Genomic DNA, 22,457 nt, shown 5'->3' with positions numbered 1-22,457 from the left:
GTTTGAAATCTTAAACAAACATTTCTTTAGGTGAACTTTACTATAGAATGGACTAGGGCTGCAATTTAAGATAATTTTCATAATCGATTAATCCGTCGATTATAATCTCGATTAATCTATTAGTTGTTTGGTCCATAAAAATGGCTATCGTGTTTCCCAAAACCTCAAGATAATGTTTTGTTTTGTCCAGACACCAAAGACATTTAGTTAACTGTCAGTTAGAAAAACTAGAAAATATTCACACTTAAGCTGAAATCAGAGAATTTTGACTATTTCCCCATAAAATCATCTTGAACCAATTATCAAAATAGATGTCGATTTAATTTAGTCATCGATTACTAAGCGATTAACTGTTGCAACTCTAGAATGGACAAATTGATTTTCAATCTTTTGTTGGCTCATCTCATTAACATGAAGGGCAGAGCACTCATATTTCTACCCAATAAAAAAAATAAATTGAATACCATCTTTGGCTCCAGCACTGTGGCCAGTTTGTCCTAATCTTTTCCTGTTACCCCTAAAAATAACTACATTCAAAATCGATTAATAAAAACCGATTAAGGGAGAAGAGGACTGCAGTTTCTGACACCAAAGAGAAATGACCACATTTTAACAAGGTTCACTTTATTAAATGGATATGTACAGCACATTCCTGAATCAAAACATCAAGTCATTATCTTTTCAGATTGAGAATTCTTTTGTTTCATTTCCAAAAACAACGACAAAAAACAAAAACAAAAAAAACAACAACAGATATACAAGGTGTGCTTCAATTTCCAAAATGTTTTAAAACCTCTTATCGCACCAGAGCCTTTTAGACGCGAGTCCCAGGGTCGGTGTTGAGACGAACGTCAACCCAAACAAACCAACACGCAAACAAATAACACTTACATCCGCGTCCCTCAAAACGAGGACAAAGTAAAAATGATTGCAGTGATGCCTCCATCACTGTGGCTTCACCACAGACATTATTGAAACGAGAATTATTCAGCTCGCTTAGAAAAGAGCCTAATACGTCTATAAAAAGTTTTTTAAAACCATAGCTTGAAATAGGAAAAAGGAAAAGATCTTTAAAAGAGAGGTTTAATATACACGGATGTTGTATAAACAAGTCCAGGTGTGTTTAGAAGGGTACAATAAAACCCAAAATTGAATTCGCAAGCAGCATCTCAGAGACTTATCATTATCAATTTTAGTGTGTACATAATTATATATCATCAGTACCTGTTATGGACGAGTTACAATGCTCTTTGGCTGCAATCACACAGATACAAAAGAACCTACTTTCAACCCTTCTAGTACTAAGTGTTGTCTCTTAATGTGAGTGGTGACAGAGGACTTTTCACAATTAAAGCACTAGATCAAAATGAAAATGTTTGCCAGATACAAACATAATAGTACAATGTGACATCTGTCACGTCAGAAATCTTTACACAATCAATAAAATCAAATTTTCCTGGGGTTTGAATTTATGTATTTCCATTTAAAAGGCCAAAAGTACATGGTGTTATAAACCTCGGCTCCCGCATTCGTAATAAAAACTATGTTTAATCTTAGTGGAAGCAAGACAATAAAGACAAGGATGAATCCTGCACCTGTGTAAAATCAGGTGCTAAGTTGCTTCTTTTTTTGTTGTTGTTAAATTTAAATTAATCTGTAATTAAGTCTGTAGACCACAACAATAAAATTCAAGGACTTCGCAGGGTCCACTTCAAAAAAAGTAAATTAGCTCTTTATTGTCGGGCGAGTGGGACTCTGGGTTATTTGCCACAGGTCTGGAGTGGCAATACAATTCTGTGTGTGTGTGTGTGTGTGTGTGTGTGTGTGTGTGTGTGTGTGTGTGTGTGTGTGTGTGTGTGTGTGTGTGTCGCTTACCATGACAACATAATTTTGCATCGTTCAGAAAGCTTTACTTTGGAGGCGTCATTCACAGAGCACAAAATGTTCCGGTGTATGTTGATACACATGACTAATGACTCATTAGCAGTGTGCACAAGTGTAGCCGTGACAGAAGGCTGGTATTTCAAGCTGGTGGTAAATATCCAAGTATGTCCGCCGTTACTCGGAGAGAGACTGGTTGAGCGCCGCGGTGCAAATCTTGAGGCTCGGGCACGAGGGGAGCTTCTATCACAGCTACACGTCCCTGAGAACCGAGATCCAAATTTGATCCAAGAGCGTTTTCAGGAACATGGAGGGCACAGTGTGACCAGGAGCACGATGGATCTCAACAAATCAGCATTTAGATGGATGTTCTCATTCTGTGTTGCCACAAGGCGACGGACGGCCGCTTTAGTCCGTGTGAAAATGCTTCTGTCCCTAAATGAACTGCGCAAGGCAACGCTTTGAAGAGGAGACGATGGGAGGCCCCACATGCTGGCTGATGAGTAGATACTGCATTTTCCCAACATACATTTAATGAAGGCGACGCACTTTTAAGGCAAGTGTTTTGTTTCAAAATTAACCGTTCTCAACCAGACCGGGTGAACACAAGGAGTCTAAGGTATCAGTGACGATAAGAAACCTGCAGAAATCTTTAAGCAGGCAGTCCAATAATCAGGGTTTCCTATAAACCTGATGGTAAAGCAAAGATTCCTCACAGAACACATAGAAGTGTGAGTGCATGCTACTGCTGCTGCTGCAGCTGTGCGGGTGGATGGATGAAGATGCTGCCTTTGGTCATGGTTTTTAAGCGATGCTGCCAGATGTTGCCGGGTTAGTACAGCTGATCAAATTACGACCCAGAGCTACAGAAATAAAAGCTGTAATAAATCATAGTTTTACCTTTAAAGATGCTGAATAGAACGCTGACGGTCTCATTCTGGTCCAACAAATCAACTGCTTTGTCCAACACTCAAAGAAAGGACAAAAAAAGAATGCACCTCACTCTTCTTAGCCAGCACCCAGCCAGCTGTAGGCTCACACTGTCAGCAGTGTGTCGCAGAAGGCAACAGGTCGGAGGTAGCGACGCACCACAACAGCCGGGCTTGGTACTTACTTACTTACATAACTCTGATACTCGACACTTCTGAGCTGTGTTGTGAAGCGGACGGCAGCGAAGGGGGGAATTATTTAGTTTGCTCAAGTGAACACCACTCACAACATCAGTCAGAAGTGAAAAATAAAATAAAATAAAAATCTTAAGTAGCTCTGTGTCTCTGATTCAACTGAAGATGCTTTTTTATGTTGAAATGTTGAGTGAATCATTCAGGAGGTTTTGACCGGAGCTGCTGAGTCAGGCTTTGAAATAGCAACTTCACATCACTACACATACTCCTGCCCTTAAACACACGCACGCAAGCTCATCACTCGGAGACTTTAGCCGCCTCGAAGTTGACAGCAAGCTTCCTGTGCCTTCTCTTGGAGGCGGAGCCAGGGGTGTGGCCTGTTGCTGGGACGTTTTGCCTAGGCGGTGTGTGTGGGGCTGCTGTCGTCGTGGAAACAGCCTCCGTTAGACTGGACAAAGAGGCGTTGCTGTTGGCGGCGTGTTGGTGCTGCTGGTTGCCCTGGCCGCTCTGTGGTTCACTCTGGATTTGCGACTGGCCAGAGGGCTGGTACTGGGCTTTGTGCGATTGGTTCCTGGCCACGGTATGGGCCGCACTGTAGAACTCCCGAGTGTCCTGGTTCTTCTTGTTGGCCGAGACCCGCTTCTTGGTCACCTGTCGGGGTCGGAGGAGAAGCAGGGTTTACATGATGGAGGCATGAAGCAGCAACACACTCCGGTGATTAGGCATCCTGTCTTCATGTGTGTGTGTGTGTGTGTGTGTGTGTGTGTGTTTACCTGTAATGGGATGAACTGGTTGTGTGAGCCAATGGGCGGTGCTGTTGCTGCAGGCTGGGGCCGGGCGGCACCAGGGAAGGTTCCCGGCGCCCCATAAAATGATTGGCCCTGGTGGTGCGGAGGCAGAGGCATCCCCCACATATGGGCCGGAGCGTAACCCTGCGGGGGCAACAGTAAACCACCTGGGGAGAAATAAAAAGCACTTCAGACAACAGCATGTAAAAAAAAGGCTAAAATCCACTTACATGAAAGTTTCAAACAACACCTGAGACAGAAGTCAAATAAAGGGTAAAACATTAAATACAGAGAACCAACAGAAAAAATACTTTTGCTGTTAAAGACATGACTTCAGCAACAGACACTAGCGCTTAAATTTTAGTTAGGGAAGACTGACCTTGTTGGTTAAAGACCCGAGGAGCCATGGCTCCCATTGATTGAGGTCGAATCGGACCCATTCCTGGGTACAGGGGAGGTGGGAGAGGGAAGCCTGATCCCAGGGAGTTCTACAGATACAACAAGAGAAAACACACGCACACACGCCTTGGTTATAAATACTTGCAATTTTACTCACATTTACCATATGGGCCAGCAAATATTCAGTTTACAAGCTGCTTTCTGGATCTTTTCATGCTATCCAGAATGATCATATACTGTTAGCCAATCTGTTTAACTCTTAATATGTGGAAAGTTTTCATAGATACCGAAATACAAAGACAAGAAGCTGTTTCCCCTATTGCATTTAAATATTGTCCACTTAAGTGGAGGTTAAGTCTTTGAAAATGAAAAGCCAAATGGAGTTTGCAATTTCATTTTCAAATGGTTAGATATGCATTTTCTAATTTTAATTGTGACCTACAGTACATATTGCTTGCTTAAATGGGAAATTAGGCTGCATTAGTTATATTGCATTTACATATTGTCCACTGAAGAGCAGGTGTTTCATTTAAATTTTTCATATTGTTATCGAATTGCATTATCATTTTAATATAGTCATAGAATGCCCATACATGGATGTGAAAATGAAAATGAAAATTGGATTATTGCCTTTTCATTTAAATCTTTTACTCAAAAAACATACATTTGTGGAAAATTATAAATCTATTGTGGAATTACATTTTTCCTTTTCACATTTACACTATCATTTGAATTAGGTCCCCTTTAAGCCTCCATATGGAAGTGCACCAAGCATGTAATTCGATTGATCAATAGGGGAGCGACTTGCCGATTGCAAAAATAAGTCAGTTTCTATGGAAGTCTGTGAGAAAATGACTCAACTTCTTACTTGATTTATAATCAAATAAACATTTCCCTGAGAGGGTTTATAGTTCAATCTCTCAAGTTTTCGTCAATACAGCATGATGTTCATTTAGTAAATTATGGTCCCAACAGAACTAAGTGGTTCAGTTAAAAATAGATCAAAGGTCGAGTCAGGATCAAATGCTGCAAAATATTTCAGATTTATTTAGTTCAAACTAAGACGACTTCCACACTCCATCAGCATTAAGTGGTTTGCGGTGAAAACCACTGAACGCTGGTAGGAAATGCCAAATCATGTTTTGAATGGGCCTTCACTAGTAAACACTAGGGTGTGTGTGTGTGTGTGCGCGCACTGTACCAGTCTTTGGAGGGCAAAGAAGGCAGCTTTCTCCTTGGCATCGTTTTCGGACTGGCACTGTGGACCGTGGACCATCAGCCCATTGGACAGCTTCACCTGACACACAACCAGGCCCTGTAGAGACAAAGGACAGTTTGAGTGGATATGTCCAAGAAATAGTAACTAAAGATTTGTGGGAGAGAAAACTAAAACTAGAATTATATGAATAAAAACAAAAACAAATCACTTTGTAACATTAGTGCCAGATGTGTAACATAAGACCGGAATAAGAAAAAAATATAAATGTACAGCTGCTTCAGAAAGTATTCAGACTCTTTCATTTTGTAGATTTCATTTTAAACTTATAAAACTGTATTTTTTATCAGTCTATTATCAATAACCCATAAAGTGATTACATTTTAGAAAATTCAAAATGTTTGCAAGTTTGGTCAAAAACTGAAATCTGTCATTCGCAAAAGTATTCAGACCAGTGACTCAGCAGTTAAAGCAGCAGGTCCTCCTGGGTGAAGTCTGTACAAAACGTTGGACACCTGGATTTGGGAAGTTCTTGTGTGGCAGACCTGTTAAAGCTCCGTCTGATTGGACGAGAGACGCCTCTCAACTGCCATCTTCAGGTTTCTACACAATTATTCCATCAAGTCTGGATTTTGGCTGAACCACTCTTGAACAGAACTTGCCCTGGCGCCTTATACACAGCAGTTGCCCTTTTAAAACCAAGTCTAATCTTTTCAGTTTGCTACAGGACTTCAGTCGAGTTCCAGACACAAGTCAAAGTCTATCCCCTGTGTTCCATTTCACCTCGGAGCTCTGAGCCCGGAAGCCGGGTTAATCGTTACAGTATATCTCAGAACTTGGAATGACCGACCTCTCAAGTTGGGAAAGATATCACCACCCTGACTTCTGGGTTCGGAGATCCGAGTTCCGAGGTGTAATGGAACGCAGCATATTTCACCAAGATGCACAAGGTGAAGGGGTCGGAATGCTTCCTGAAGCCACTGTGCGTGTGGTGAGAGACGAGTGTAAAAGATGCTGTATTACCTGTCTGTTGCCTATAAAGCTGAAATCGGGTGGTGCCATGCCCAACCCCACACAGACACAAGCCAGCTCCGACACCTTACTGGTCAGTACAGCATTGGTGAGGTTGCTGGACGTGGCTGGCGCAGGGGAACCTGTGTCACCCTGGGGGGCATTCATCTTTGCCGCTAGAGGAAAGGGAAACGGGGGATGCAAATGAATAAAATCATGGTTAAAAAACATTGAACAAAAAACCTTGGTTTGTAAACCTGTGAACTGGCTGTAGTGTAGGAGTCAGTTACTCACCTAGTTTCTTGGACGACCGTCTCCTGTTCTGCTGCTGACCTCCAGAGGGGGTGGTGTTGGTAGTGTCCTGGTTAGGGGGACTTCCTCCGCCTGAACTGTCGATCTTCAGCATCTCCTTCAGTACAAGTGTTCCCTTCTACAGCAAACAACCAAAGCACAACCGAAGGTCAATCATCCCGGCGTATCAACTGATTTCCAAATGTGTAGGAAATGTCACGCCCATTCTTAAGAAAAGTGAGATTCTCATATTGCAGGCGTGGTTACCCCCAAAAGAGTGCAACTGTGACATCACAGTGGCAGAGAAATCGTAACCAGTGGTACAGAGCCAGGCTGTCGGGTTTAGTCAGCTCACAAAACAACCACACAGTGGTCTTTGTTCACAGTTTGTGGGGTGGCAGGCTCCACAGATACACAACTTTATGTGAAGTGATTTTTGCATGTTGGTCGGGGTACGGTCAGGACCTTTACTATTTGTATTATAAATGAGCAAGCTTGGTTGAAAAAAAAAAGAAAAAAAAGGCCACCATTGAACAAAATATCTTACCAAAGGGCGTAGTGAATCTGGGCTATAACTCTTTTAAGAATTTTTGAAATCATAATAGATATCTTCAGGCCTACATTAGCATTTTATGCCCGATCCCTAGGGGGTTGCGCAAATACCAAAAAGAAAATGGTCTTTCTCAAAAGCCTAAAAATTTCTGAAAGTTAGGTGTGAAGGCTTTGGGGGCAAGTATTGACCAAAATGTGTAAAATCATATTGACTAGTGCAAATGGGCGTGGCCTATCACATCTAACCTCATAACTCAAGATGCCTTTGAGGAAATATTGATTAAATTCACTAGCGATATCTAATGGAACTATGATTGACATCAATAGCTTCACCACACACATATGCCCTCAAAATGAATATATTCTGCTCATCAGGTCTTACAATGACATTTCACTGCACCTCTCTTATAATTGTCATAATTTTGTCAGTCAATAACATTCACCTGTGTTTCAAAGTGAAAACTTTTCATACTTTAAAACGATGTAGCACATATCTTGCAAGAAGTGCGGGTTTAAAGTCCCTCGTTCTTTCCTCAGACTCCCCTGCTCTCAGCTCAATTATGTTAAATACTACAACGAAGACCACCCTCAGCTCCACCAGTCCATGCCCCTCCGATGCTCACCATGGCGAAGGACTGTGGAGACAGCGGGACGTCTGAGTGGCTGGCGGGAACTTGCGGAGGAGCAGGAGGAGGAGGCGTCTGCTGGTTTCCTGCAGAGATCTTTAGACTGGCAATGAGATCCTCGAACTCAGTTGAAGCCTAAGTGAAGGAAGTGTGGGAAGACACAGTGAAATTAAAGTGGTGATTCATCACACAAACATACATGCACACACACAGACGCAAACACACTACCTTGTTGGCGGTGTTCTGTGAGGGGAACAGGGAGTCAACATCTTCGTTTTTCTTCAACAGTCTGATTCCACCAACTGGCACCTGCAAGAGTAGCACACACACAATACAGTAAAAAGCAAATGTCAGACTAACAGTCAGACTAACAGTCAGACTAACATGTCTACCTGCGGTCGGGCACACACATATTTCAAAACCTATAATTATATTTTAAAAGATGTTCCATTAGAGCCGATGGCCTTTATATTACTGTACAATGCTTGCTGGATTCTGGGAAAGAATACACATATAGCATATGTCTGTCTGTGTGCGTGTGTGTGTGTACTCACAGATTTGTTGGGGTTTGTGTGGTTCCTCCCCTGTTGAGAGTGTCCTTCCTAGAGTCAGCAAAGATAAGGATTCTTATTTTCTATTTCGTTTTAACACAGAAAACATCTTCATCAATGCATTTCCTACACCTGTTCCGTGCTGTCGCACAAAATTTGTTTGTACTTTTTAATCTTAAGTTCAGCAACGATTAGTTCACATAAACCTATAATGTATAAAATACTAAGGACATGTTAATGGGTTGCTCGGCGCCATTGGCAACACTTGTGCTCCATGAGTGGTGCTACATTAGATTAATCTTTTGTTTAAAAACATCCACACACACACACGTACATTATTCTGCCAGTGAGCAGGAGGTTTGTTCGGAGGGCCCATGTTCTGCGGTGACTGCCATGCATTGCTGTACTCCTCTTTGCTCTGAACGGAGATGTGGAGATTCAAAGAGAAAACAGTTTGCACCTTATATTCACAGTTTGGGAGAGGTGCGCAGCCCCAACTGTCCCTAGGTGATGTCAGACATGCACCGAAGTTCAGACATTGTCCTGGACTTCTCTGGAGGGCCTGCATGTGTTGCTCCATAGTCCAGACACTCTCAGTATAATCAGTATAATCTCAGGAGAATGTCAGAGTATACATGGGACCTTGCACCTACCCTGCCCTGTTGTTTCTGGAAGGGACCCTTAGAGGGGGAGTTCCTGTTGCCCTGGGAGGCTGCCTTCACCACACCTTGTTTGTTGTTGTGCTATAGAAAAAGAGTTGACAGGCAGAACAGAGAGGGAAGGAGAAAAGTGTAAGAAATTACAAGGATGGATGAGATATTTTTTTATTCCAAACAGGAAATAAACTGTGACTGCACTGTTCCCCACTTACCTGCATGGGTATGAACGGTGACCGTGGCGAGTGGTTGAGGCCGGCCAGCTGGCGTTGTGAGTGGAAGTTGGCTCCGGCCACAGGCTGAGGTTTGACAATTGCAGTGAGTTTGTGGGAGGTGTGGTCCGCCCGGCCTCCGTGGGAGAGATTGATGAGGGCGCAGGGAGGGACGCGGTAACCACGAGGCGAAGATGACCTGGTGAGACAAATGAAATGGCAGCCACGCGTCTAGTCAGAAACCAGTCTGGTGTGGAATGGTAGTGGTGATCCCTGGAAGATTTCATTTTTTTCCTAGTGTGATTACCTGACGTTAAGACCACCAGCAAAGTCTTCATCAAACAGTACCTCATAGAGAACCTCTGCCTCACGCTCCGCTGAAAAGTACAAATAAAGGGTGAGAAGTATTTATGTATATTTTCACCTTTATAACGTGCACATTTCCTGTGGAAAATTGCTGAAGCTTTGATAGATTGTTTTTTCCCAAAGCGTATAAAGACATCACTGGATGAAAGAGATGTCCTCACCTCCTTTAATTCCGACAACTGTTCCTCGGAGTCCCAGTGGGACAGTGAAGCTCTCCCTGATGTTGACGACTCTGTCAAACAGGCGATATTCTGCATCCGGGTCCGGAACCACGCCCTGCTGCTGCTCCAGCGGCTACACACAAATACAGTGTTCGATTATTCGTAAACACGCAGTACATAATGAAGTATGACACAGCCTGCGTTTGTGCCATGGAAAATGCGACAGCCCTGATGTTTATCGTGGAATCTTACTCACCCTGAAGAGCAGATGAGGTTTGACAGTCACACGGACTTTCTTGGTGCTCTTCTTTACCTGAGAGTGGGTCACAGAGAACATGAGGGGAGAGTTTTTGCATGAGGACGGACACACGCACGCACGCTATAAAACAGAAAGTTTCTGAACTTTGGAGCAGGTCATGACGCAAAAGTCAGACCTTGGCTTTCTCCACGGCATCCTCGATCCGTTCCACAATGGCGGAGTCCAGCACCTGCAGGTCACACGACGCCCTGCTGATGGAGCTCACTGGGTGACCTTTCAACCACGAAGTGATCTCAGCAACTTTCTCAGCCCTGTGGAAAGTCCATCAGCATCAGGGATCATTGATAAATACACCATCAACTCAAAAGAAAATACATTCAAAATATGTCTGCTGAAAAAATAGGCTAAATAATGAAAGGACCACTAAGATGAAGAATTTTGTGTGTTTGTGTGTGTGGTTTTTTTTACCCATTCTGGTCCACTCCAGGCCAGATGTCATCTTCATAGAAAACGTCATCGTGACTGTTTCTGGACACTGTGTTGAATACCTCAGGAAATCTGTCAAAAAATATCAAAACAGTTTTTAACTGTATGTAGTTTCCACAAATATCCAACACATTCCAATGCCACCAGACGTTTATTTTAAATATTGTTTTATTTACCTGTCCAGGTATTCGCCGAGCAGTTCCTCCACAGCAGCGGAGTAGACCCACTCCTTTTCAGTTCTCTTGGTGTATCCAGGGACCTCCTCATTCTTCTTGTTGAACTTCAGGTTCAAGCCCACGTTGGCTTTTTGCTCCCCACAGGGACTGGAGTCGTTGAGGAAGAGGGGCAGAGAAGAGAAAGCAGTGGAACATACAAAACTTTTAAATCCACCATAAAATCTTAAATATTCAGCCATAAATGAACAAGAGATATTGTCAAGGCATCTATCGAGATTCCTGCTACAGTGACACTCACTTCCTCTTCGAGCCTCTGCCGATGAAGATGCTTCCAGAGAAGCGTGACACGAGGTAGCTGGTGGTGCCGAGACGAGACGCCAGAACGTATCCAGGACTGTACCTCACACAGTATTTCTAAAAAAGAGAAAAAAGACACAAGAAATACTCAAGAAACACAGACGATATTGGGGCAAATGCCTCCAGACAAACGTGCATGGCGTCTCTTACGTGCTGATTCTGGATAAGTGGCTCCAGCTGTGGCTCATGCGGCACGTTGAAGACCACGCGCACTCGGCCGTCTTTGATGACGTCGCTGGAATCCTGCACCTGTTGAGCCAGAAACAAATAAAAAACACAAAAAAAGAGATGGTGACTGGATATAGGAAAAACTAAGCATGATGAAATCAACAATGATGGGAGGACATCCACCTTTATGACAAAGACAAGGATTTGATATTTTTGTTTAACCATAAAAGTTATCATAAATAACTATAAATTGACAAATACAAATATAACCAAAAACATAGAACTTAAATATCATAAAACTTTTATTTTACATAAAATGTAAACATTAATGCACATTGAAAGGCTCAAATCTGTTGACTGATAATATCGGTCGGGTTCTTAAAATATCGTCCGATAGCAATGTGTCTGTGAAAGACTAATATCGGCGATATTATAGGCCAACTGATATATCTGACGTGCTCTAGACAAAACACAACATCATCTTGGGGGTAGTGGGAAACACGATCAACATTTTTCACCATTTTATGAACCAAACAACTAAGCGATTAATCGAGAAAATAATCAACAGATTAATAATGAAAATAATCGTTAGTTGCAGCCCTAATAGTTATACACACACACACACATATATACATAGTAAGAAAAGTTAAAAAAAGATCAGAAAGCAGATCACTCACCTCTCCCATGGCACCGTAGTATGGGTTCCCCACCATGAAGACGGTGGTTGCTTGAGGGAAAAGCTCGTCCAAGCTCTTGAAACAGGTCAGAGACGAGTAAAAGGCCTCGATGTCCTGAGAAGATGGAGGGAGATATACGGACGAGTGACGTTACAACCCTTTCAAAATAAAACCCTGAATTCCACTACATCAGTGATAAGTGTGTGATCATACGTGTTTGCTAAATTCCAGAGTATGGCACAACAATCTCTCGTCGGGCTTTGTAGTGCTGCAATGGTGTATTTCCGTCTGATGGATTATGGCCGTACAGATATGTGAAAAGTATTTTAAGTGCCGATGGAGCTAAGCTGGTAACTCCCATGAGTGCATTCTTTCTCATACTACGTGTGTAGTCATGTACCTTGACCACGGTCTGGAAGGCGAAAGGGAGAACTTGTTTGGCCCACTGCTTCTCTAGTTCCACCGCTCCGTTGGCTTTGGGGACGTACTTCCTTCCCGTCAGCAACTGGCCGTACAAAACGACCTCCGTCTCATTCACCATGATGCCTTTCCTCTTCAGGAAGCTGCGAGAATACAAAAAAATTAATGTATGAAAGGAATCGTGAACGTGAGAAATAAACCAGATGCGTTACCATGATTTTAGGAAGAATTAAGAATGTTCTTGTTACACTGGCTTTGAAAACAACTGCGCTTTCTCTACTGATGAATGTTTTTGTTTTTGTTGCACTGAGCGTCTTACTGTTCAGTGATTCCCTGGACATCTTTCACCCAATCCTTCTGCTCCTTGTCAGACAGGCAGACGACTCTGGTGGGCGGAGGAGTTGAAGGGCTGTCATACACTCTCTGGACACCAGGGGGTTCCTCCAGACTGAACCTGCAAAACAGGGCAAGAGGTTTCCAAATTCTGCCAAGTTTCATGCTTCACACAAGCACAGAGACAAACTCTGGGCCCCGCTGACATACATGCTACATTTTGAGAATATTGGTGAGGGGTTTACACATAATCTGAAATTGCGTAGGAATCGTACATTTTTACATTTGGTGCCGCCCAGTGGTAGAATCACAAAAGACACTCCAGCATTACATTCAGATGCAGCGTTATGATCCCATTTCAAGTATTTTCTCTCAGGAACATAATGATCTGATTTGACAATGCTCTACTTGATAAAACACTTCTACTACCAAATGCAGAACTTAAATTCAAAGAAAAGACCAGAAAGACAGTATCTCTTAAGACACAGTAAGAGTTTTACTTGGTCTCTCCATCTGACACTGCAATGATGCGAGATTCCTCTAGATGGGGCCAGTTCACGAACACGGACTTCCCCAGGACTTGCGCAGCAACATCGTCGCATAACTGGAGATGCAGAGGAGGGAAAGGAGAGCAAAGAGGAAAACGGTAAGTGCGAGTGAAAGGCAGAGATAGGCACCAAGTCAGAAAAAAAGAAAATGTCTAAGAAACAGACAAATACAAATATACAGAGAGTAGAAAGTACACACTAGAGAGAACATTTTTTTCCCTTTAATGTCTCAAATTGAAAGTGGTTTTTAAATTCTTCATTGTTAATTTAGAAGTTTCCAAACATTTCACTAACTACAGACAGGAAACATTATTTAGAGCTCCTGAACGAAGTCTTTGTTCTGATAAAGAGTCCTAACTTCAACTCTTTTCTCCTACATACTGTAATAAAGCTGCATTACAGACATGAGTGGGTCATTAGAATAAATAAAACTAATCTTTTTTGGATATCCTTGTATATCACTGTATTAAATACATGTGTGTTATCATTAGAAAAAAAGAACCAAAACCTTTTGCTAACTTGATATTTCAAGACTTCTAAAACACTCCGAAATCTTTTAGATACAAGATATTTTTTTTTAATTAAGAAATTAAGAAATTCCACAATGACTATTAGATATTTGTTTTTGTTAGCAGTGTGTTTAAAGTGGAAGATCAATAAAAAAAAAAAGAAGTCACCATCTCTCCTTCTTCGCTGGGAAGGATCTCAAGCATCATGTTCTCCCCTCTGCTGCTCTGCTGGAACACGACCACCCCGCTCTTCCGCTTAAAGTACTGAAGACCGAGAGAGTGAACCGGTGAGAAAGGGGCAAATATGACAAAAGAAGGAAAGAAAGAGAGCGTTATTTTTTTTGGATTCATTATTACTTCCATCCTACAAAATAGCAATGGGCAGTCAAGAAAACAGTTTAGTGTTTGTGTTAAATTTGCACTCTAAAAAAATGGTGTGGTTTTGGTATAAAAAGGTTTCGGGCCAGAGATTTTAAATGTAATTTAACACAAAACACCTTTAAACACACATATAGACACAGACACACATAAAAACACTTGCCTTGTGTTTGATGTGTTGCAGAGTGGGGAAGCCACAGAAGTAGAGAGCTGAGCGGTCCAGTCGCCTGCTGACATGGTCCAGAGGCACATGCCAGGCGTCCATGGGGATGTATGCGTTCCTGTATCAAGCAAACACAACACGATCTAAAAAAAAGTGCACTAAACACCAGCCTGCAGTAGGGCTAGGCAGTAAAACGATGAAGATAATTATCGCGAAATGACTTTTCCTCGATAGAAATATTAGACACGGTAAATACAACTTTGATGGAACTCATTCCATCCATGTTTTGACATTCACCACGGACAGCGAATGAAAAGGAGAATAGCGCCGCACCAAACATGTGGCTTGAATAGAGTTACAGCCACATCAAGTGCACTGCAAACTGTGTCAAAAGCATCTGTAGCAGTCGTAGTTTTACAACTGCATTATACAGTAGCAGTTGTATAATATTCTACAGTACACACACAGACACACACGGACACACGGACACACTCACAAACACACACGGACTAACACGGACACTGGCTGGATTACTTTACTGTGGTTGTGTGTAGCTGTGTGAACACATTTCAGCAGTTATAATTAGCAACAATACTTACATTATACCTGCTCATTCCAAGTTTAAATGAAAATACTCTCCCAGCAATTTTCCACTTTTTTTCTTACAATAATCATAATTGTAATAAAGCGAAGTGGAGGAACATGATTTACTACATGTCACACTCACATAGAAATTCACAAACACGGAGTCAATTGAGTTATGGATGGTTTGAGACAACAGACAGATTAGGTTCACGTAGGATGAGTGTGTGTATGTCAGTGTGTGTTTTCTACCTGGCGTGGCAGTGGATGATGTCGGGGAACAAGTGAGGCAGGGGCGAGGTGTACGGGAAATCCATTTCACCGTCATACGTGTAGACTTCACACTCCGTGTGGCAATTCCTGGCCTTCTCCTCTTTAGTCAGCTTGTGATTGCAGGGCTCCATGGCAGCTAGTAAACACCTCTGTTTAATAAACAGACAGTTACATTTTTTTTTGTTTTTTTTCATAACTATGGCATTATGTGGCACTGATTTTCCTCCAAATGTGTGTTTACCTCGTCTATGAAGGGGATGAGCACCACGGCCTCCCACTCCTGCTGCTTGCCATTGAGGTCCGTTTTAAAGTCAAGGGGGTAGTACTCGATGATGGGCGAAATCTCACTGGTCATCAGGGGCTGAAACAAGGAAATCATCATCATTATCATCTATTCATGTTAGGGTATTCAGGAAATATTTTACAAATTGGCTGTGTTGTATGAAGGTAAATATGTTGCAAAATGCAATCGCTTGTAGACTGGATTTGTGAACTTGTGAGAACTTGTGAGAATCTTAAACTTTTCAAAAATTTTGCTTGTAAAAAGATATTCATACACATGTAACCTGAATTAGAAGAGGGGTTGTAGACATCGCACTTTTTGATTTTGCAACATATTTATCTTCATATGTTGGCTACTGTTAAATTTGTGATGATTGCAACAAGATTCATCACAGAATATCAAAACACAAAACAGGTAATATGCCAAAGAAATGTGTTGATGACTTGCTTTGTGTGTGTGTGTGTGTGTATGAGTGAGTGAGTGAGTGAGTGAGTGAGTGAGTGAGTGTGCGTGCGTGCGTGCATGCGTCTTACCCTATAAGACGTGGGCAGCAGCTCCTTACTGGCGGCAGGCAGGACGGCCAAAAGCTGCTGGAAGGGCATGAAGGGTTTGCCGAGGTCAAAGGTCAGTTTTAGCCCGGCTATATTCCTGATGTCAGACAGGAAAGGGGCGTAGTGGTAGGGGTAGTACCTAGAGAGACACACGCACATTATTGAAAGGATTGATTTCAAAATGGAATAAAATGAAGAGAGCGGCTGTGAAAGAAATCATCCAGTACTGTCTTACTACTTAGTGTTAAACCACGTGACCTTCCCAGGCCAGTGGGACTATGTTACACGAAGAGGAGAGAGAAAGTGACATATGGCAGCGACGTAATTACCAGCTCCAGGACTGGACCCCGTGGTAATAGTAGTGGAGGATCCACTGGATGCCTTCCACGTAACACTTGGCCTGCCTGGCAAGAAACTCGCTGCAAACGGGAGAATAAAAAACATTTTAGGCAAACGTGCAAGTGACAAAATAACGTAGTGTCATCAGCTACTGAAAAGCAGTGCAAGGTATTCACAGTTCATTTTCACATTCATGTTTTTGACCATTTTTGCCCAATAAAGAGATTTTTAACAGAACTGTGTCACACAATAAATATTTTTGTGAAGAGTTGAAGAAGATTAAAAAATGAAGGAACAGTGACTTTTAATTTCAGTTGTAGTACTGTTGCCTCACTGTGTGCGTGTGTACTGGAGACGACCACAACTAAATTCAAACTGTTTTGTCTCAAAAACAGCCCGTGTGGCAGGTGACACGTAATGAATTACATGCATGTATGTTATGTAATAATCTGAAGTTATTAATTCAAGACACAGGCAGGTTCTTAACATTACTTTTTTAACGTTTGAATGCATTTGCAGACATTTACTTAAATGTCTTGTGTCCATAAGACCTCGATACAATCAACTTCTACATGAATGAGTTATGGTGGGTAGATTGTGTGTGTGTGTGTGTGTGTCTGTGTGTGTTATTTTCTGTTTGCCGCTGCCTTTCAGTCAATAAACTATATGCATTTTTTTGTACTGCACTAACTTTTATCACCTGTCTTATTCTACTCTAACATGTTTTTTCTTCTTTTTAATTATTGTATTTTAATGTGATTTGATGTGTGTTTCTTACCAATGCTTTTAATGTTTTATGTAAAGTACTTCAAATTGCCTTGTAGTTGAAATGTGCTATACAAATAAACTTGCCGTGTGTGTGTGTGTGTGTGTGTGTATCTAATGACTCACTCAGACACCACATCCACGCCCATCTTGGTCATATAGTAGGTGCGTTTGTACTGTCTGAACTCGGTTTCAAACATATCGTCCTCCTCCTCCTCATCGTCGTCTCCCACAGTTCCCTTTCCTTTTCCAGTCACTCCATCTGATGGTGTAAGAGCTGCCAGACCAAGGGAAGAATCCTACACACAAACGACAAGTGATAGGAATTATTATTGACAGGGAACACGTGAGAGAAACTCTACACGAGCAGGAGAGAATGAATGCTGTGTTCGTTTTTATAAATCACCACATTTCTACCTGCGACTTGTTGGCGCCTTTGCAAGCCGCCTCCTTCTCTGCTGCGAGTCCGGCTGCCTCGTTCAAATACTTGTTTCCAACTTTACTCTCAAACCACTTCAGGTCCACAAACACGTCGTTAAAATGTTCCCGGTCAAACTGATGGGGGGGGAGGAGAGAGAAACAAACAAACAGGTAAACAATTTGTAATGGAGCTTTGTGGAAATAACAAACAGCGGTACAAAATGAATGCTTCAAACCATATACAAATCTTGTGACTGACAGCTGCACATACCTAACATCTATTCTTCAATGTGTTACCTTAACGAAACTACCACAAAAACAGTAACTAACTGCCGCTGTGCAAAGTTAATATTTACTACAAATGTTCTAGATGCTAAAAGAAATGATCACCTCAGACACTTCAAAAATTCCAAAAGTCAATATTACTGATATAAATGAAAATTTTCACCTCAGCAAGCTTCTCCAGGTACTTCTCAAAAGTTCTGAGGTTTAAATGGCCGTTTTCATTCAGATACCCTGAGCAGAGGTTAAAAAGTTTTTTATTGACATCATATACATTTTGATAACAGATAATATTCCTCTGTTATAATGGTTGACATGTACAAACTACATGACCAGCTGGCCCAGTATAAACAATTCCTGAAACTAAACAAAAAACAAGATCTTGAGAAACTCCTTTCTCAAACATTTCTCGTGTGTGTGTGTGTGTGTGTGTGTGTGTGTGTGTGTGTGTGTGTGTGTGTGTGTGTGTGTGTGTGTGTGTGTGTGTGTGTGTGTGTGTGTGTGTGTGTGTGTGTGTGTGTGTGTGTGTGTGTGTGTGTGTGTGTGTGTGTGTGTGTGTGTGTGTGTGTGCGCGTGTGTGCGCGTGTGTGCGCGTGTGTGCGCGTGTGTGCGCGTGTGTGCGCGTGCCTCACCCCCCAAGCTGGGTAGCACAGTGATGTAGGTCTTGTACAACAATGGCAAAGCATCATGGTTGATGTGGAGATGAGGGAGATGAGGGATGAAATCATTTCCCACGAGGAAGCCCATTAGAATCCAGTCGTCTATAATTCGCTCCAAGTCATAATCGGAGCCAATGTGATTCTGGAAAACACACAAAAAAGAATTAGAATACATCTTAGTTATAGTGAAGTGGAACAGAAAAAAACAATACAACTTTTCTCATAACTGGAAATGTGGCAAGGAAATAACTTTTTTTTTGTGTAATACTGTGTGTGTGTGTGTGTGTGTGTGTGTGTGTGTGTGTGTGTGTGTGTGTGTGTGTGTGTGTGTGTGTGTGTGTCTCACCCTGAGCGAAGAGAACTCGTAGTCGATGTACTCCCTCATCAGAGACAAGTGAAGTAAGTGAAAAGTTGTCTCCTCTGGAGCCGTTATCCTGGTTGAGAAGAAAAGAAAACACCAAGGTTAAGTAAAGTTAATGTTAATGGTAAAATAGAAACTAAACAAAAAAACAAAAACAACCATGAGGTGAATTTTTCTGCTCCGGACACAATGATCACTATATCCCCCCGTATTATTTGCCGGGGGGATACAACCAGAAGACAGAGAGAAAAGCAGAACGCACCTTTTCTGGGATTTCTTTCCTCCGAAGCGGACCTCTTCTCTGAGCAGAGAGAAATTTGGCTCGTGGCTGGTTAAACCCAACATCATCTGCAACACGGAGTGAAAAGATGTTAGTGGGGAATCTTTTATTTGAGCAGTATCAAACGCAGACTGAACCACGGGTGCACAAACGTTACCAGGTCGGCATCCAGGCCGTATAGACAGTGTCGGGTATTCGGGTTGTGCTCTGGCGTTGCGTTTTCAGAGCGAATGAACTCCATGATCTTATGTTCCCCTTCCCCTGGTGTCTGTAAAGAGAAACACACGCTTAGTACAAGCAAATACTGACTGCAGCAGTAACTGCAGTTTCAGTTACTGCACCTCCAGCAGTAACTGAAACTGCAGCGCCCCTTCTCTTTAGCACACACCTCATGACCCGACAGGTAGACTCGGACGTTGTGCCATAGTGTGTCCGTGGAGATCTTGTTGTTGACAAAATATTTGAGCTGCTCCTGAAGCCTCGCCATGAAGTCAGTGCCTGGAAAGAAGATGCAATTGAAAAAGGAGTCGTTTACTTTCTTCGAACAGACCACATGGTTTTACCGAAAAGTATGGTTGCACACAAATGTCCAAAATTCCATGAAGTATCTGACGAACACCAGTGAAGGGAACTTCCTTTCACTCTTAGACGGAATAAGCAGATGCTCATGCAAAAGCACTAACAGTGTATGAGGGATGACCCGTAACTCCAGTCAGGGTGGTAGTGCAGTGAACCAATAATTAGGTTCACTTTTGACAACATCTGACATATTCTGCAACAGTTTCCTTTATAAGTTTTAATGTGTTAAGCTTGGGAGAATCCATACCTGGAGTGATACAGTTGGAATCGAAGCGAGCCTCAGTAGGAAGGACCTCCCCTTTCTCCAGGGCTTTTTTGATCTTATCCTCTGCTTCTTTGGCAGACCTAAACACAAACACAAACACAAACACACACACACACACACACACACACACACACACACACACACACACACACACACACACACACACACACACACACACACACAGCAAGTTAAACTCACAGGCTCCAGCTGTGTTGCTGGCTGTAGACTGGTTTCCTAAGTCTTTAGGTTAACAACTGTAGTCCAACAGACATCATTTTAAATGACAAAATAATACCAGACGATATTTCCAGTCAAGATTCAACATCACAATGCAAACATTCTCATAAACGCCCACTTCTTCACTCAAAATCTAACAAACAATTATGTTCAAGTGTCTCCGAGGTTGAGGATTAGCATTTGTAGATGAAAGGGCTGGAAGTTTTCGTGAAAAGATATTGAGTTATTTGAATGTTATAACAGGAACCCCGCAGTTGTGTGATGCCTAATGTTTTGTTTGTTTTTTGTCATTCTGCATCCACGACGTCTACCTGAATCTCCTTCCCCTCTGCTGGTTCATCTTCGCCCGCGGCGCCACGCCATCCACGGCCATGAAGAAGACCTTGCGGGGCTTGATGATCCGGAAGAGCACCTCCAGGTAATGGAAGATGTCGGCAAAAATCTTTTCCTCCGAGATGCGAAAGTGCACGTCCTCATCGTTCGGGTGCGAGCACTGGTGGATGATCCCGTTCATGTCCAGGTAGAGATTGTCAAACTCTGGGATCTGAGGGGAGAACGAGCCAAACAGTTATGCAGAGGCAAGTTAATGGTTTGTTAACAGAAAAGATAGCAGCTTGAAAAGAAATCTCCATTTCCAAATTCTAAATGCATCCCTCCACAACAAAAACTTCACTGTGCAGAGTTCATTCTGGTTATTAAATTTGTGTTTGTGCGAGGCGTAATACGACAGACGTGGGGCACCACAACTGACAGGGTCGACTCGTCTTTGTCACACGCCAACGGCAATCTTATGACCTCGTCCTGCCTGCTGCACGACAAAGAACCCCCAAAATGGATCCAGTGAAATTGACAACAATGTTGTGACACTCAGGTTTCGTAACCCAGTGTCGGCGGTGGGCATACAAGACTCTTTTTTTTTTCTTTTCCCCCCATATCCAGTGATGCTTAATACGAAACAGGTCGGTGGCGTGCAAGGTCTCATTTCCTCTGAAACAAAACACAGCGCGACACTGGGCCGCGTCCAGCTGATGAAACCGCCGCTCCGGCACCGACACTACGCGGGGTCACTGAAGTCCGCCGCAGTGTCGCCGAAGAAGAACCTCGGTCACGTCAGGTCCACTAAAGAGACGTTCAACGACGCCAATTCGGATTCTTCTTAAGATTCGTCAGACATCGCAAAGCACGGCGACTGTCGCGACGCCAACTAGCCGTAGCCTCTACTCCCAACCCGCCGGTGGAGCAGTAAGCTAGCTGCCCGCGACAGGTTCACTGTCGGGCCGAATGTTCTTGCCAAACAAAGGGCCTAAACTAGTGGTAACACATTTGGTGAGATACGGTCCCTTTGACCCGTCTGAGGTCAACGTGTAATGCACGGACGAGACCAAAACAGCAAGCTAGTAAGTGTTGGGAACTGGGAAATAACGAGTGGTGTTTTGTTTATTTTTATGAGTGTGATCGAAAAGCGGAGCCCGGTGTGTTTCTGGAGCAGGAGAGCGGCGCTGTGGTCGGACAATAACTCTGGTAAACTACGTGGAATCAAAGTTCCGCGCCCCCCCCCTCACACGTAACTCCGTGATAGCCAGAAGCTAGCTAGCTAGCTAGCGGGCTAGCTAAGCTAACGCTGCGGCTATCGGCGACAGTGGACTGGGAAAGCGGGCGATATTTGTGGCTGGTGTCCTACCTGGTGCTCCTTGACAACTTCACTGAGACAAGGGTAGCGCTCGGATATCCATCGGTAAAATTTCGGCACCCCCATCTTCGCCTCTGGGTCGAACTGGTGCGCGGTCAAAAACTCAAAAGCAGATATTTAGCTACGCTGGGTCACGAAACGCAGCCTGGGTTCAGACTTGCTTTTCGGTTTTGTTTCCAACGGACGCTAACTAGCTGGTTTGTCCGTGGTCCGTCTGCTAAAACATTCCGCCGCCCCTCGGAAAACAGTCGTTCCATTTTTTTTTCACGCGATCACTTCCTTCTTTACACTTGTCATAATGTTGTCATTGCTTTACGTGGGCCTACTATCTGGTTAGTACACTTCAGTACCATACTTTTCAATTGATTAATTGATAGTTATCATTAAATCAAGAGATATATAATCTCAATGTGACCAAAAGCAGAAAGTCTGACTTGGTATCTCATTTAAAATGTTCTGCATCAGACATGTTACTTCATAATTTTGTCACAGCATAAGTTTGAATCTAAAAGTGTTCCTATAAGGCAGCTTTCTTTTCTCATCTTTTTTTCCCCCCATTTGTTTTTTTGATTTTTCAAAATAT

At 42.7% G+C, this 22,457-nt stretch overlaps 1 protein-coding gene across 1 annotated transcript; it reads right to left on the bottom strand.

Moving 5' to 3' along the window:
- Positions 1 to 607: 607 nt before the first annotated feature.
- Positions 608 to 22,084, bottom strand: xrn1 (5'-3' exoribonuclease 1). The gene is made up of 41 exons (XM_035633448.2): positions 21,866 to 22,084; positions 20,496 to 20,728; positions 19,930 to 20,027; positions 19,492 to 19,601; positions 19,261 to 19,371; positions 19,086 to 19,171; positions 18,809 to 18,896; positions 18,436 to 18,604; positions 17,970 to 18,037; positions 17,519 to 17,656; positions 17,228 to 17,400; positions 16,327 to 16,416; positions 15,980 to 16,136; positions 15,405 to 15,524; positions 15,143 to 15,312; positions 14,309 to 14,426; positions 13,936 to 14,031; positions 13,211 to 13,314; positions 12,697 to 12,831; positions 12,358 to 12,520; positions 11,958 to 12,071; positions 11,263 to 11,361; positions 11,054 to 11,169; positions 10,756 to 10,902; positions 10,562 to 10,651; positions 10,269 to 10,404; positions 10,091 to 10,147; positions 9,835 to 9,967; positions 9,615 to 9,684; positions 9,311 to 9,506; positions 9,093 to 9,182; positions 8,774 to 8,857; positions 8,443 to 8,490; positions 8,117 to 8,197; positions 7,886 to 8,023; positions 6,714 to 6,849; positions 6,432 to 6,595; positions 5,394 to 5,507; positions 4,173 to 4,281; positions 3,779 to 3,960; positions 608 to 3,656 (listed from the first exon to the last, which is right to left on the bottom strand). Exons 1-41 carry the CDS (start codon positions 21,938 to 21,940, stop codon positions 3,303 to 3,305), a joined length of 5,160 nt encoding a protein of 1,719 aa, XP_035489341.2. The 5' UTR covers positions 21,941 to 22,084; the 3' UTR covers positions 608 to 3,302.
- Positions 22,085 to 22,457: the final 373 nt, after the last annotated feature.

The sequence above is a fragment of the Scophthalmus maximus genome, chromosome 5, assembly GCF_022379125.1.
Source record: "Scophthalmus maximus strain ysfricsl-2021 chromosome 5, ASM2237912v1, whole genome shotgun sequence".
Lineage (NCBI taxonomy): Eukaryota > Metazoa > Chordata > Actinopteri > Pleuronectiformes > Scophthalmidae > Scophthalmus > Scophthalmus maximus.
Note: the sequence above shows the minus strand (reverse complement) of the source record. Positions and strands in the feature narration are given on the sequence as shown.

Coding starts and splice junctions, on each gene's coding strand:
- xrn1 (XM_035633448.2), bottom strand. CDS start 21,940: ATGGGGGTGCCGAAATTTTACCGATGGATATCCGAGCGCTACCCTTGT. Junction 11,170..11,262: donor CACTTATCCAGAATCAGCAC/GTAAGAGACGCC, acceptor TCTCTTTTTTAG/AAATACTGTGTGAGGTACAG. Junction 6,850..7,885: donor CTCCACAGTCCTTCGCCATG/GTGAGCATCGGA, acceptor TGTTTGCTGTAG/AAGGGAACACTTGTACTGAA.